The sequence below is a fragment of the Pan troglodytes genome, chromosome 9 (genome assembly GCF_028858775.2).
Source record: "Pan troglodytes isolate AG18354 chromosome 9, NHGRI_mPanTro3-v2.0_pri, whole genome shotgun sequence".
Taxonomy (NCBI): Eukaryota; Metazoa; Chordata; class Mammalia; order Primates; family Hominidae; genus Pan; species Pan troglodytes.
In genome coordinates, this window is record NC_072407.2 from 106080184 (window position 1) to 106097639 (window position 17456).

The 17456-nt window shown below is 37.9% G+C and overlaps 2 protein-coding genes across 3 annotated transcripts in view; one reads left to right on the forward strand and one right to left on the reverse strand.

The window, feature by feature from the left end:
• The window catches only part of PDGFD (platelet derived growth factor D), a 257241-nt gene that overhangs the window by 121247 nt on the left and 118538 nt on the right, over positions 1-17456 (reverse strand). The gene's annotated exons all lie outside the window — the stretch shown is intronic.
• DDI1 (DNA damage inducible 1 homolog 1) lies at positions 6458-9001 on the forward strand. Its single transcript, XM_001154591.7, has one exon. It carries the CDS (start codon positions 7702-7704, stop codon positions 8878-8880), a length of 1179 nt encoding a protein of 392 aa, XP_001154591.1. The 5' UTR covers positions 6458-7701; the 3' UTR covers positions 8881-9001.

Consider the following 17456-nt stretch of genomic DNA (forward strand, 5'->3'; position numbering starts at 1 on the left):
ATCTTTCAGAATAGAGAGACAACCTGCAGAGACATTAATGTTCCCAAACCATTTAAAAAATAAAATAGAACATTCTATGGACTAGATACCATTGGGATGGCGTAAGAAGGAATTCTTCTATACAGGCTGCTAAATTTAATTTTTCTGAGAAAAATAGGTGAGTTGATTTATCTTTTATTTGTTATTTTTAAAAGTGAAGCTTTTGTTGATCAGTCTTTGTTTTTCATTTTCATGGTTGGAATACAATTAAATTCTATAGACAGATGGGCTTTAGCCATGCTAATTACTATGGTAATCAATTAACTCAGCTGCTGTTTAGAATAGAGAAAGCTACATAAACAACAATCTGAAGTTTTGTCTTTTATAAGACAGCTGTGGAAACATTACCTATCATGTACATAATTCATAAAATATCTAAATGACCATGTTGTTATGGTACATTTTTAAAAATTTCTTTGGAATCTCTCAATATACTCTGTCCTATTTGGAAGCTAACAAATTTCATTCTACAAAGACTGACCCAAAATGTCACCATAAATGAAGTGATGTGCCATATAAATACCTGTTGAGGTGTCTTGGCCAGTGGCTAGATCTTTCCTGTTTGGGTGGACTGCATGTTATTACTCTGTACACTAAGGTTAATAGTCTCATGTCACAGAGGTGAGTGTATGTGGATAACATGAAAAGTGGTCATTTTGAGAATTTTTATTGTATGATAGATAAGTGTGTAGTACCATCAACAGATTCTTAAACTATGATATCCACTAATTACAGGCCGAACATCCCTAAACCATAAATCTGACGTCCAAAAAGCTCAAAAATCTTAAACGTTTTGAGCTCTAACATGATGACACAACTGGAAAATTCCACAACTGACCTCACGAGAGGGGTCTTAGTCAAAATGTAAGTTAAAACTTTGTTTTATGCACAAAATTATTGTATAAAATTACCTTCAGCCTACGTGAATAAGGTGCATTTGTAACATACATACATTTCGTGTTTATACTTAGGTCCCACTTTAAAGACATCTCATTATGTATAAGCAAATATTCCAAAACTTCAAAAAACTCTGAAATTTCAAACATTTCTGGTCTCATGCATTTCAGATAAGGGAAACTCAACCTGTATATACATTCACATTAAACCACCCATAAATAATTTTGGAGATCCCTGATGCAGACAACATCCACCTAGTTTCCAATAAAATATCTTAATAGGCTGGAGAATAATAAAGGTCAGGCTGAAGGGCAATGAAATGCCAAAGTCTTGAAGAAATCTTCACGAACTCTAAAGCAGATGAAGGTGAATTGAGAAGAAGGCCACTCAGATTTCAACTCAGGGCACTGCAGGCTTGTCCTCATGAAATAAAGACTACCTCTTCACTACCAAAAAGAAACACAGCATTCGTTATTTTTTGTCAGTGTGAAGAAATGTTAGGATGGGACAACCACTTTTTGAGAAGCCCAGACTACTATTCCTTTCCTATACCAATCCTACCATATTAATGCATCCATTTGGTTATAGATCCACCAGGAAAAAATATGAACAGAAAAATGTACGTTCATGTGAAGAGAAAGAGGTCAAGCAAGTGGTATGATACATCAAGGAAAGGATAGCTCTTTGGAACCCAGACAGGTACACTATAATCATGGCTAAATTTACCAAATCATTCTTCCAGGCCCACTTCAGTGACACTTCCTCTAGTGAGTATTCTGGACAGTCCCTTTCACTCCCTGCACCCCACCTTATCCCAAACAAATAACCTCTATCTCCTCCTCTAAGCAACCACAACATTTTATTTACACATTTCTCATAACTCATTAATTTATATTACATCTTATATGAAAATTAACTCATGATGGATTAAAGCCTTAAATGTAATACGCAAAACTATCAAAACCCTAGAAGAAAATCTAGGCAATACTATTTGGGACATAGGCATGGACAAAGATTTTATGATGAAATCTCCAAAAGCAATTGCAACAAAAGCAAAAATTGGCAAATGGGATCTAATTAAGCTAAAGAGCTTCTGCACAGAAAAATAAACTATCAACAGAGTGAATAGACAACCTATAGAATGGGAGAGAAATTTTGCAGTCTAAACATCTGACAAAGGTCTAATATCCAGGATCTAAAAGGAACTTAAACACCTTTACAAGAAAAAACAAACAACCCCATTAAAAAGTGGGCAAAGGACATGAACAGACACTTCTCAAAAGAAGATATACATGCGACCAAAAAACATACTTAAAAAAGCTCAAGCATCACTGATCATTAAAGAAATGCAACACAAAACCATAATGAGATACAATCTATACCAGTCAGAATGGTGATTTTTAAAAAGTCAAGGAAACAACAGATGCTGGTGAGGTTGTTGAGAAATAGGAATGCTTTTACACTGTTGGTGGGACTTTAAATTAGTTGAACCATTGTGAAAGGCAATGTGGCGATTCCTCAAGGATCCAGAACCAGAAATACCATTTGACTCAGGAATCTCATTACTAAGTATATGCCCCAAGAAATATAAATCATTCTATTATAAAGATATATGCACACGTATGTTCATTGCAGCACTATTCGCAATAACAAAGACATGGAGTCAACCCAAATGCCCAACAATGATAGACTGGATAAAGGAAATGTGGTACATATACATCATGAAATACTATGCAGCCATAAAAAAGAATGAGATCATGTCCTTTGCAGGGACATGGATGAAGATGGAAGCCATTATCCTCAGCAAACTCATACAGGAACAGAAAGCCAAACGTCTCATGTTCTCATTTATAAGTGGGAGCTGAACAATGAGAACACATGGACACAGGGAGGGAAACAACACTCACTGGGGTCTGTCGGGGGAGGGCAAGGGCAGGGGAGAGTATGAGGAAAAATAGTTAATGCATGCTGGGCTTAATACCTAGGTGATGTGTTGACAGGTGATGCAAACCACCATGGCACATGTTTACCCATGTAACAAACCTGCACATCCTGCACATGTACCCTAGAACTTAAAATAAATTAAAAAGAAATAAACACAGATATATACAACAACAACAACAAAAATAATGAATAAATAAATAAATAAATAACTATCCAAAGAAATACATGTTATTCACTCATGACTGTTCTGGCACAATTTATTGTATTACTGTAAAGCAAATAAAAGAATTATGAAAACATTAGTTATTTAACCTAAGTGTACAGCTTTTAAAATTCTGCATCTTTTCTAAATTGCACTGAAAATCTCAAGTTATGATTTAACTCTCTTAATAAGTCTTGATTACACGTTAAAGGTAATACAAGCACATACTTAAAGGAAGAAATCCCAATGTAGCAAGCAAATGTATTTATTTAACATAGTTTAATTACTGTATATGTTACATAGTGACACTTATGTAGGTATTCTATTTTTTTCACTAAAAAGACAATTATTTTGCTTAGTACAGCAAAAGATAGTAGTTTAAACATCAACTGACTATCATAACTGAAACCATCAGTTATGTGGATTTTTTTCTTTTTTTTTTTGCTACATTAAGTTTTTAGAAACAGGCAAATTACAAAAGGTATAGTGGATTTATTAAAAAAAATAACTTTGGGGTTATTTACTTGGTTAGTATGAAATCAGTACCATCTCTTCTGTTTTCTGGGCATTTAGGCCATACAATTAGAATTGATTTCTGAGTGATAGCCTGGAGACTCTGCAGGAATCTCACTTACCAAAAAAAAATTTAATTATATTCTTATATTGTACTTACTAAGGGAGAAAAGTAAGGGAGTATACTTCACAAAGAATTCCTCAAGAAAAGTTTTGATAACCTCAGTTACTTAGATTTACACACCTCAATAATTCAGATAACCCATTTCTCAACAGACTGCATGATAGGGATTTACGGTATAACAACAGTTTATGTTTAGGGGTGTGTGTGTGTGTGTGTATATAATATATTTTATATATATATATATTTCCAATTACCTCCAAGTTCATTATACAGTCAGAAGAGGTTTTCATTTAAAATTCTGAGTTGGGACAATTATACATATGATATTTGAATCACAAATCATGCTGGATAAAATGAAAGAATCAAATGATGTATACACAGAAGTACTAAACACAGGAGGCTGTGTTTACCTTTACAGATTCCAGGCTGTTTTGCAACAGATATAAGGGGTGGATGGGTGGCTGGACTATGGAATCCAAGGGATCCCTGCCAACCCTGACATCCTGTGACCTATGAAATGATGACAGCTCATTGGCCAGACCTTGAGGCTTTTTGCTTTCCAGTGTCTGTTCTCAGTAAAAGGTAAAATGCTGAAAAACAAATAAATGTAAAATGCCACCCAAAGTAAAAAAATTACAGTGAGATAATAAAACACATCACATAGAATTTAAATATGTTCAGTATGAAGGCAATGGTATAGAAAAAAAGATGTTAGTTTCTTTTCATGTGAACTCACAATTGTTGCTTTATGAAAAACAAAAGGAAGCTTATTCTACACAAATAATTTCATTTGCTATTAAAAAAAACAAAAGCCCCAGTATAATCCTCCTCGCTATGGTTTTAAGAACAAATTGTACAAAGCTATTTGGGGAAAATAGATAAAGGAAAACTGAATTAAAGTCTTACTGGTTTCTCAATCTGTTCTTTAGCAGAGTAGTTTGCATGTGACATCTCACATGATAATTGTTTCCAAACTCGGGGGAAACCACTAGTAATCTCTGATAAACTTGTCAGGGTGCAAAGAACCATAACATAATATTATTGAGTCAAAGGGTCATTCATTCATCTGTAAAAATGGTGAAAATTACAATGCTAGATTTTTTTTCTTAAAATTAAAAAATAATCCTTATATGATGAAACACTGTCTTTCCAGTTGAAAGCTCTAAGTCAGGTCATCTTCCTTCTCGCCTTTGTGTCTCCACTCTGGCACACCCTGCATGGCTGACTCCTTGTCATCTTTCTAAACCCAGTTCTTTCAGGATGTCTTCTCTCCCCAACATCCCTCACCATCTTCTTCATCTCTTCTTCAGATATTATTAATTTCTCCTGAATACCACTACTGTGGTATTTTTTACCCCTCAATTTGTGTGCGTGCATGTGCTCTAATTTAGACTGTGAGTTCTTTTAAGAATACAGCCTATATTTAACATTATTCACGTCTGTTTCCCTAGAACTTAGCACATGCTTCACATACACTGGGCGTTCAGTCAACATTTCTAATATAAACAAATATGAGTATAGAAACATTATGATAATTAGAGCAGTGAGTGAGACATAGTCTTCCATCTGAGACAAATACATGAGAAACAGGAGCCAAAAAATAATTATTTAGGCTGATGTGACTTCCTTCTCTCCATAATGGAATAATGGTGTAACAGTGCAGGCCTTCTAACAACACTTCAAAGAAGCGGGGGAAACTAGGCAGAGGATATCGACTATCTTGGTTCATAAGTAGATACACCTGGGAGTACCAAGCCAGGGAAACATGAGCTCTGCACAGTGCAAAACACTTTTTTTTTTTTTTTTTTTTTTGAGATGGAGTCTCACTCTGTTGCCCAGGCTGGAGTGCAGTGGCGCAATCTCGGCTTACTGCAAGCTCCACCTCCCAGGTTCATGCCATTCTCCTGCCTCAGCCTCCTGAGTAGCTGGGACTACAGGCGCCCACCACAACGCCTGGCTAATTTTTTGTATTTTTAGTAGAGACAGGGTTTCACCATGTTAGCCAGGATGGTCTCGATCTCCTGACCTCTTGATCCGCCCACCCTGGCCTCCCAAACTGCTGGGATTACAGGCATGAGCCACCGCGCCCGGCAGCAAAACACTTATTAAACATAGAGAAAAATAACTGGCATGCAAGGATTTCTACCCAATCATCATTTGCCTTGAAGGACTTTTCACCCTTACCATGACAGCCTTGTATGTGTGTGTGTGTAAGTGGGGGTGGGGGAGAGTAGGGAGAAGGTGGCTGTGCCCAAGTGTCAGAGAGAGGCATATTGGCCTCTAGGGTGGCATCCTTAATGAATTTTCCTACAGAACTGATGTCAAATGGGTCACCTCAAAGGTTCATCTCACTCATTTATTCATTCCCCTTCAAGGCAATGGCCCGTCTACCCTATATCCCATTTTAGAGACCCTCTGTGTTATCCACACATTCCACTTTTTTACACTCCCCACCTCCAAGGGGTATGCACATTCTGTCCATTTTACTCAAGAAACATGTTTACTCTCTACTGCTTTGGCTTTGGGCCTCCTAACTTTCCACATTCTAGCAACAGCTCCCTCTTTGAACCACCAGAAAAGCCTCCTGACTGGCCCTCCTGCCACATTATGTCCTCCATGTGTTGCAAGAAGCCTCTTCCTTAAGTCAATTTAAAAAAAAAAAAAAATCACAAACACCTGCTTCAAATCTTTTCCCTTTCCTTCCTTATTTTTCTTTCTTTTTTTTTTTTTTTGGAGGAGGAATTCTTGCTAATTGATAATATTTAATATTTAAACTCCTTAGATTCACATATGACTTCATAAATTGGCTCCAACTAATTTTTTTCCAGCTTCATATCCTGGTATTCAAAGTCATGTACAATTTTTTTTATTGCACAAAATGTCTCATCTTTCTCTAGAAATAACAGCCCTTGCCATAAATTCCTGCTTTTGTAACATGAAACTGCTTTCCTTTGGAGTGAGACCACTTTGCACCTGGAAGATGCTCATCCTTCAACATCCAGCTTGTCTCCTCCTTAGGAAAATATCCTCTGTTCTGTTGGTGATACTAAAGGCAGTACCCTGAACATGTCTTTGTAAAAGATTTTGCCTTTAGTATTGTGATTACCCATTCACCTGTCTATCCCTTTCCAGAAATGTGAGCTCCTCAAGGGCAGGCTCCAAATCTGACTTTCCTACTATGCACATAGAACGGTACTTGCCATGTAAGAAACAAATCCTTACTGTTTGGGGAAAAAACAAAAGTACAAAGAATACAACTCTAAAATGAACAAAACCAATGATAATATGCTGTTTAGAAAGTGTTGAAAAACTAGGCATGGTGGCTCACACCTGTAATTCCAGCACTTTGGGAGGCTGAAGTGTGGTGGATTGCTTGAGCCCAGGAGTTGGAGGCCAGCCCGGGCAACACAGTGAGACCCCAAATCTATTAAAAAAAAAAAAATACAACAATTAGCCGGGCATGGTAGACTGTGCCTGTAGTTCCAGCTTTTCAGGAGGCTGAGAGAGGAGGACTGCTTGAGCCCACGAGGTCGAGGCTACAGTGAGCTGTGATTATGCCACTGCACTCCAGCCTGGGTGCCAGGATAAGATCCTGTCTCAAAAAAAAAAAAATGTGTTGAAATCATTTCTTTCATATCATGTGTTAAATAGGCTTTGAAGGGCTGGCCTTGAAACCTGACAGCTTTGAGCCATCGTGTATCCATGGGAGTAGGCATTCTAGGTTCCAAACAGCACACTTAGAAATGGACTTTGGAACACAACGTGCTACCTCAAGGCTCCACCTGGCCACACAGCAGGCACTGAGGCTGGGAGACAGCCCCCAGACAGATGAGTGTCCGCGCCTCTCTGAGAGGTGAATGAGCCCGGACGGTCCCTACCTACCAAATACTGAGGAGCAGCGGCACCAACGACGCAGGCCCGCCCCAGCCCGCCAGTGAGCCGCCCATGCCCTCTGCTAGCCCGGCCTGCCCGGGCCCCCGCCATGCTGATCACCGTGTACTGCGTGCGGAGGGACCTCTCCGAGGTCGCCTTCTCTCTCCAGGTCAGCCCCGACTTTGAGCTCCGAAACTTCAAGGTCCTCTGCGAGGCGGAGTCCAGAGTCCCTGTCGAAGAGATCCAGATCATCCACATGGAGCGACTCCTCATCGACGACCACTGTTCCCTGGGCTCCTACGGCCTCAAAGATGGCGATATCGTGGTTTTACTGCAGAAGGACAATGTGGGACCTCGGGCTCCAGGGCGTGCCCCGAACCAGCCTCGTGTAGACTTCAGTGGCATTGCGGTGCCTGGGACGTCCAGCTCCCGTCCACAGCACCCTGGACAGCAGCAGCAGCGCACACCCGCTGCCCAGCGGTCACAGGGCTTGGCGTCAGGAGAGACGGTGGCCGGCCTGCAAGATCTGGGCAGCCCCGCCCTGATCCGCAGCATGCTGCTCTCCAACCCCCACGATCTGTCCCTGCTCAAGGAACGCAACCCTCCCTTGGCGGAAGCCCTGCTCAGCGGAAGCCTTGAGACCTTTTCTCAGGTGCTGATGGAGCAGCAAAGGGAAAAGGCCTTGAGAGAGCAAGAGAGGCTTCGTCTATACACGGCCGACCCACTGGATCGGGAAGCTCAGGCCAAAATAGAAGAGGAAATCCGGCAGCAAAACATTGAAGAAAACATGAATATAGCGATAGAAGAGGCCCCCGAGAGTTTTGGACAAGTGACGATGCTCTACATTAACTGCAAAGTGAATGGGCATCCTTTGAAGGCTTTTGTTGACTCGGGCGCCCAGATGACCATTATGAGCCAGGCTTGTGCCGAGCGATGTAACATCATGAGGCTGGTGGACCGACGGTGGGCTGGGGTTGCTAAAGGAGTGGGCACACAGAGAATTATTGGCCGTGTTCACCTAGCCCAGATTCAAATTGAAGGTGATTTCTTACAGTGCTCTTTCTCCATACTTGAGGATCAACCCATGGATATGCTTCTAGGCCTAGATATGCTCCGGAGACATCAATGTTCCATCGATTTGAAGAAAAATGTGCTGGTCATCGGCACCACTGGCACGCAGACTTATTTTCTTCCTGAGGGAGAGTTACCCTTATGCTCTAGGATGGTAAGTGGGCAAGATGAGTCTTCGGACAAGGAAATTACACATTCGGTCATGGATTCAGGATGAAACGAGCATTAAAGCACGTTATAAATATGTTACCACCTTGAGGGAGCCTCAGGTCCCCGGAAATTATATGTTAAGAGCTTACCGGCAATGTAATCATTAAAAAACATCAGTAACAACTAAACCTGGCCTTGGGACTACGTTCTCAGATGGGTAACTAACGTCAATCCTGATTCCTTGGTCTTGGTCCCTCTTCCATTTCCCTTGTCCAGAGATCACTGAAAGGCATCCTGGGAAGGCTCTGGAGGCTCCAGCTGATTTCTAGATAATCCATGAAAAAGAAAACCAGCTTGTTCCTTTAGAGACACTATCCTATCAGATTACAGGTGGCTTATCCAAATCATTGCTATTTTGCAGAGTTCCCTGGAAAAAATGCTATGGCTGCAGACCTTACAAGGCATCCACATAAAACTATTTCACATCAGCACTAATAATTCTTTATACTGAGAGAAATATGCCCATTTTCACAGGGTTTGTTTTCTTTGGGAAAGGTATTAGAAACGGTAGGTCAGTTACACTATGATGTTAACTAATACTTATACATGTCTGTTTGGGGCAGCATAAAGACCAATTTCCTCATATTTACACCTTCCCTTCCCCTGGATCCCCTGCAGTCACCCTGCAATCCACAGCTAAAGACTATTTTTGCCATATTTGAGAAAGTGGATTTATCTCCAAGGATGCTATATTAATTTTCTATTTCTCCTGCATTCAAAGAAACTCTGGCTATAAAACAAAGGCAATAAATTAGATTTTTTAAAAAAGAAATTATGGTACTTCTTGGGAGTCAATTTGTACAGTGGTGGGAGTGAGAGGTGGGGACAGGCAGTGGTCCAGGTTCTCTAATAGTCATTGCAACTAGATCATCTCTCTCTCTTTTTCAAAGTAAAAATCTGCTTTATACATTAAGCTGCTGCTACATCAGTATTGTTTGAACAAAGGTCTTCACTGTTAAAATAACATTTGAAAACTTTTGAATGAGAAGATCTCTAAGGTCTCATTCAGAATTATCCATTCTGACAATGTTACTCTTTATTACAACTGACAGTGGGAAATGGAAGATCCTACACTTAATTACAACCCATGGCTAAAGCACCTGAGAGAAAAGTTTCAGCTTCCTGAGGCCATCAGATGCAGGGGAAATGTTTCAGGACAATAATTTATCAAAACTGATATTACAACAGTGGATTCAAAATCAAGATGTGTATGTTTTGATTACACTTAATTACTTAGACAAATTAGTTCACCTACTTTACAACTGAGATTCCTCACCTATGAATTTTTTTTTTCCTGGGAAGGGTCACTTTTCAAGCACTAAAACCTCATTATGATCTGGGATATCCTTTAAGTTATTCTATTTTCCCGACAAGATATAAAGCCACATAAAGCATTCCCAAAGGATACAGAAAAAAATAACTCTCCCTTATAATCCCCATATACTTTTTGTTTTGCTTCTTGGTAATACTAATCACCCTTTCTAAAGAGAGTCACCTCTTCCTTTCCAGCCACCATCAGTTCACCTCCCATTTTTCTTCTCTATAGGTGTTCCCATGCTCACATTTCCCAGTCTGGTCTACATTTGCACAAAGTTTTATACCCAGTAGAACTACTAAAAATGATCAAATGAACAGATTTCTTTCCTACTTTTGCTTGTAATTAAGAACTCAAAACAAATGCAATTAACAAAAAAAGACATTCAGAGTAAAGTCAGGGATAAGCAAAATGCTTATGAATAAATTTAAATTGACCTGATAAATTCATGGATTATCTCACTGACAAAAATATGCAAAGTCCTCAGCACCTTCTTCTGAATTCAATTTTAAGGTTCATTTATGAAAAAAAGGTCTTATTTGCATATATCACATGGGACTCCTCAGGGTGTCTGACCCATTAAAGTTAGCGACAGAATTTTTAAGATAAAAGACAGTTCACATGATACCAAATCTGACCATATCCACCCTACCTTCTCAGAGGAACACCCCTTCTGAGGTAGCTATAATGTTTTGAGACAAATCTCAGGTATAATTATTTGCTTCTTATTTTGAGCTGAAATCTACTGTCCCATAACTTCCAGTAAGTTGGTCTTCATTCTTCCTTCTGCCAAGACCACATTTAATCTTTCTGGCATGAGATAAACTTTTTAATATATGAAATGAGTATCAGCCCACATATTCATTTTTAGACTTCAGTAGGTTTTCACCAGATTCTTTAACTGTTCCTCATAGGACAAATTTGGATTCTCCTAAAAATTTCACGTTTCTTTGGCCATATTCCAAATCCTAAAAACATGATTTGAGTGAATGAATGAATGAAAATCATCTATACTGAATTGAAAAGCAATGACTTCAAAGAAAAATCATTAAACAAAATGAATTAATTAAGCAATGCCTTTATTGATTAACTTTTAAAAATCATTGTCTTTCAAATCGAAAAGTGTTTGAGAAGTTAGTTTCATTAATGTCTTCATGTAATTCTGTGTATACTTAAAAAGGTCCTAATCAATTACATTTTAAATGGATTAGTTTTGGTAAAAGGCTATATCTTTTGCTTGTCTTCTACATAAATCAGGCACCATGCAAGGTACTTTGCATATTACTGCCCTTAATCCTCAGGATAAACTTAAAAATAATTATTTTTAAGCCCATTTTGCAGATGGAAAATTTGAGGCTCAGAATTATTAGAAACATTCAAATATTCAAAGTTCAGTGATTTTAAATTTTTTTTGACAACAAACTACATTTTACATTGTGACCCAATTTTACACACTATACACACACAAACACAGACATATATTTCTATCTCTCTATACATCACTATATAACTGAAACAAAAAGGATTCTTGAAATGAAATAATAGGATATGTTTTATCATTTCTTAGTCTTACTTTTCAAAATTATATTTTATGTATCCCACCAAGATATTCTGAAACACAATTTACAAAACATGGACTGACTCATCAGATTGCTCTATTCAGAGCTTTTTGATTTCAAATGCCAAGTTCCTTTGTAACTTCTTTATCTGACATATTTTAATGCTAGGTCAAAAACTGCAAAATTCTTACAAAATTTTATTATGTGGAAACTACCAAAATTATGCCAGTAGAAATGACAACAGAGTAGGCAGGACTCAGAATATATACAACAATTATTTATTGAATACACATAAAATAAGCTCCCAGACAGATTTTTATACATAGAGAAATGAGTAGGTTATAGTTTCAGACCTCAAGGTGATTAGTACCTTGTGGGGGTAGAAGACAGACTTGTAACCAACTAAGGGCAAAAGGAATGGACATGAAATTAATAATATGTTGGTACAAAAGAATACATTTTGTAATGGGGATTATTTTTAAAATAAGAAGCAAGCCAGTAAATGTACTTTTAATGTGTCTAAAATGTTCATCACTGATGCTGCAACAAAAATCCTCCTCTTAAATTTCAGGTTACTAATATACAACTTATAAATATCTACTTTTGGAAATTTACTACGTGAAAATGGATGAACAAATAATCATTTTCTGTTTTTTTTTTCCTACTAAAAATGAGGATAAAGTAGGCTACATGATGAAATAGACCTTTCCTGTCTCAGGCCATTTAAAAAATCCTTGGCTTCACTTAATGCTCACTTAAATAACCATCTTACCTACAAGAAAATCACTAGTGTGATAGCCATGTATTTCAAGATTACCAGCAACAGATTCTGCTGCAGTTAAACCAGAAGATGGATGTTGTTTGAGATAAGCAGAACATATAATCTTAACCTCTTTCTTAAAATATTGGGTCATAAAAATTTTCTTGTAAGATAAATCGATGTTTGCAGGTATAAATTCATCTTCACTGCAGGTATTAACTGTTATAATTTTAGTTAAGAGAACATTGTGCTTCTTTCAGAATGCCAGTTATAAAAGGGCCATTTTCTGACATCCAAGATTCCATAAGCACTTAAGTGATGAGAGTGATCTGGGATTCTCACTAGGAAATTGTATGCAATTATATTAATCAGTGCCAACATTCCTAGTTATTCTTTGAACTTGCAAAAGCCTGGAAAACAAAGAAGAGGAGCAAACATAAAGATGGGTAGAGAAAGAAGGAAAACAAACAAAACAATGCAAGTCTGGGTTGATTTTAACTGATTCTGTCTTAGGTACCGATTTATATGGTGGGAACTGGGCTATGATTATAGACTAGCTACCATTCCACAATTTTTATCATTGGCAAATTATCTAAAAATAAAAATATTTTCAAGGGAAAGCCACAATTAAACTTGCTTTTGAATCCCAGCTTCTTTCCACACCTGGGTCCATCTGTTAGAATCTTTGAATTTCTAAGGATCTGTTATCAGAAAAAAATGGAGCTTGCAGTCTTGCTGTGCTTTCTGTGCCTTCCTCAGAGTGCCCAGTTAACAGGCTGTTGAGATGGGTGTACCTGGAGTGGCTTTGTCTCTTACTACAGCAATGAATGTTTTCTGATTGCTTTTTCTTATTGAGAAAGACTTTTATAAATCCAGTTTTTCTATATTTCAAATAAGTAAGGCTCATTTTCAGAGCATCACTATACAAATTACCAGATTATTTCCTCTTATGTTAAAGTCCCTAGGAGGCAATGTGGGCTATGCTTCACGCAAGGGTATTTTTTATGGGTATATTTTTCTACCGTTAATCAATGTATTGATGCCTTGTCCAAATAAAGCAGACAATTACCAAATAAGCATATTCCAGGTAAGCAACTACTTAAATCCATTAAATTCTTACCCTACACCATCAATCACCATTTTGAAACCTTACTTTATCAGGGCTTTACTATAAAGATCCCTTAAGACGCAGAGGAAAATTAATTTAAAATTACATTAATTCACATATTCTGCCTTTCAAACTTCTGTCATGTCTAAGGATTCAATTAGTCTATCAGTCAAAAAGTATTAGTGTTTTGCATTCATACATGTCACTAAAAATTTAATGCATTTATTCAAAAGTTATGTCATTGGCCAATATCATGCAGAGAGATGAAGAAATTTAAAGTATAGCATTAACCTTTAAAGAATTTAAAAGTTCAGTTAGAGGAACTAGAAAAAAAGCAGAGTAAAATATTTAAAAATAATGTTTAACTCAGTACTGAATCACAAAATATAGAATACGGAGTAGAGGGAAATGGTTCCTGCTCCCCATTTGAGACACTAAATACAACAAGGCAGGATCTATTCACCAGAATCTTATTGACCACCTGCTGCATGTCAGGACCATTTTAGGTGATGGATTTCTTCACGCAGCCACCAACTTCTGGTGCTAAACTGGTGTTGAGAGCTGCAGCTCCCAGGCATATCTGAGGATTTATCACCGCCTCGAAGATAAGTCTTCCAAAGTCCCTTTCTGATGACTCAGCTTATCAACCTAGAGTAAGCATATGGCCGATTCTTAGGCTAAACTTCAAGGTGAAGCTTGTGATCTGTTTCTGCCTTGACCCACAGTGGCACTGTGTTCAACTCGCTACTATTAGGGGCTTAATCCTGGAGTACAGTTTGACAATTGTACTAGTTCATATTGTGTGGCTATAAAGGAATACCTGTGGCTGGGTAATTTTTAAAGTAAAGAAGTTTATTTGGCTCATGGTTCTGCTTACTGTACAAGAAGCATGACACCAGCATCTGCTTCTGGTGAGAGCCTCGGGAAGCTTTCACTTATGGTGGAAGACAAAAGGGAGCAGACATGTCATATGGTGAGACAGGCAGCAAGAGAGCCATGGGGGAGGTCATAGATTCTTTTTAACAAGCAGATCTTGCATAGGGGACTCAGTACTGCGGGGAGCACACTGAGCCATTCACAAGGCATCTGCCCCCATGACCCAAACACCTCCCACTAGGCCCCATCTCCAACATTGTGAATCACATTTCAACATGAGATTTGGAGAGGAAAAATATCTAAACCTTATCAGCAATTGTAAACAAATACTTCTCTTATAAGGTTAATGAAAAGGATTTGGGGCTTACACAATAGGCAAACAACCAGTGAAATAGTCACAAGGAATTGACTACCAACAATGAGTCGACTGGATGAAGCATTTGTCACATACTTTAATTCCAGGGAATAACAGAACAGGAATTCTCAAAGACAATGAGATACCAACCACAGAGCAGTTATAGAAATGCTTGGGCATTTATAAAACTGAGAATGGAACCTAAAATTACTACCAAAAATCCAGTAAGTGCTAAGATTTTCTGAAGTAGTCATAATCTTATTAATAATTGTACCTTTAGTCTAACGATCATAAGTTTAGTGCTAGTATCTTTAGTGCTAGTAAAATAAAGCAATATGGTTGCCTTAGTGCTTTATGTGAAGGACAGTATCTGATTAATAAATATAGATAACATACATGAATAAATGGACAAAGTATCACATGTTATTAATAAGCCAACGTAGAAAAAAAGTGGCATTTTTTAACCTTGACTTAGCTATATAAAAAAAGGTAAAAGTAAATCATATATGGACAGTAAGAATATTTTAAATATTTAGAATATTTTCAATAATTAGAATAAATATGCTATGGGTTGACAATTTAATCAATATTTGCATGTATAAATGTACATGTAAGCTATCTACAAATAAACCATTAAAATGCTTTTAATCTGGCAAAGTTGCCAGTGGTTCCACTCCAAGGGCAATATACCAAGTGTCTGCAGTGCCATCTCATCCCAGTTTGCCTGGGACTGTCCTGGTTTTAAAACTGATATTCTTGGCCGGGTGTGGTGGCTCACCCCTGTAATCCCAGCACTTTGGGAGGCCAAGGTGAATGGATCACGAGGTCAGAAGATGGAGACCATCCTGGCTAAAATGGTGAAACCCCATCTCTACTAAAAATACAAAAAATTAGCTGGGCTTGGTGGCGGGTGCCCGTAGTCCCAGGTAGTCCGGAGGCTGAGGCAGGAGAATGGCTCGAACCCGGGGGGCGGAGCTTGCAGTGAGCCGAGATTGCACCACTGCACTCCAGCCTCGGCGACAGAGGGAGACTCTGTCTAAAAACAAACAAACAAACACCTGATATTCTTGTATCCCAGTATCCCTACATTCCTGGGGCAAACCAGAATGGCTGGTCACCATACTAGTGTTAGAAGCGGATTTTTAATTTTGTGCTCATGAGCATGTTGTGAACTTCTAAACAAGCTGAAAATAGGCCTGAATGATCAATGATCAGTATATGTCTAAATGTTGAAAGTAGAATGTCCTATTCTCTTTATATAGGAGATATTACCTTATTTAAACTCATTTATAAGATATTTCTGGACTGGAAAGTTAAGTATCTTAAAAATGATAAGAAACTCACATTAAAAATACTAAAATGATTTAATTAAATAATCCTACAAATTTTTTCAAGAAGATTCATACTACAGCTGAAATTGATCAAACTGCTTTAATTTTCAAGTCTCCTTAGAAATGGTACATGTTTATGCAACAAAAAAAGTGAGTACAAACTGACATCAGAAAATGAGAGCATGGGATACTCAAAATAAATATTTAAGTTATCTATCAACTTGGGTTATCCTGGAAAAGCATAGATGAAACAACATTTTACCATTTTTATACTAATAGGTAAGGATAGTGATAGACTGAATTTAAGTCTGAAAGTAAATCCTAGGTTTTTAGTTTTTTAAGAGAATATTTGAACAAAGGAATAGAAACTTCAGAAGAAACACAAATAATGATGTTACTTTCACATTTATTTCAAGTTTTCATGGAGCTATTGAAGGTCAAGATGCAATGAACAGAATGTAAGGTAGGACTGCAAAAAGGGGTGAGGTAAAAGACAAGCAGGTTTTTGATAAAGAAATGTGCTTACGAACAGGACAAGATGCCTAGAAAAAGGTTTGCTGAGTGACTGGTTGAGGAGGGGAAGAAACATGGAGGGCTAGTGATTCTATGATAGGAACTGTAAAGAGTCCAGAAACTGGGGGGCAAGGAGAGGAAGATATTACCAGATTGTTATGTTGCCAGGGAAGCAGAAGCCTGAGCAGGCACTAAAGAAAAAGATCTGCCACTAACATCCAGTGTACAAAATAATGTGAAGGAAAGTAAAACGGCAAAGTGAGAACTTTACAATTGCCTCTGAAAGGTAAATAAAACAAGGGTATATCTGACAGAATTAAGGGAAAGGAGCACAAAGAAGTTGATGACATCAATTGGACATCAGAAGCAGATACAAGGCATCTTTTGTTACCTGTTGAACCAACCAGTTCTTCAATTCACTCTTTAATAACTTTACTTCTGGTGCATCTCATCAAGAGTTCAGAATTAAATGATATTAAGAAAAATTATATATGTAAGAGCCAATGCTACAGGCCTCATTCTATCAGAAATGATTGCATAAAGTTAAAGCAACAGATGGGTAGTTAGAATAAAACAGAAACAATGATATTCTCTGTTCACACATTGCTAACTGCCATCACTTGTACTCCAAAACAATAATTGACAGAAAACAACTTCATTGATATTCCATAGCCATATGAGTTTATGTCCCCATATGGCAAGGCCTCCACTGTCAAAGCCTCACTGCATAATGACTCCGAAGTATCTGGTTTGCAAATGTCTTCCT

Coding starts and splice junctions, on each gene's coding strand:
- DDI1 (XM_001154591.7), top strand. CDS start 7,702: ATGCTGATCACCGTGTACTGCGTGCGGAGGGACCTCTCCGAGGTCGCC.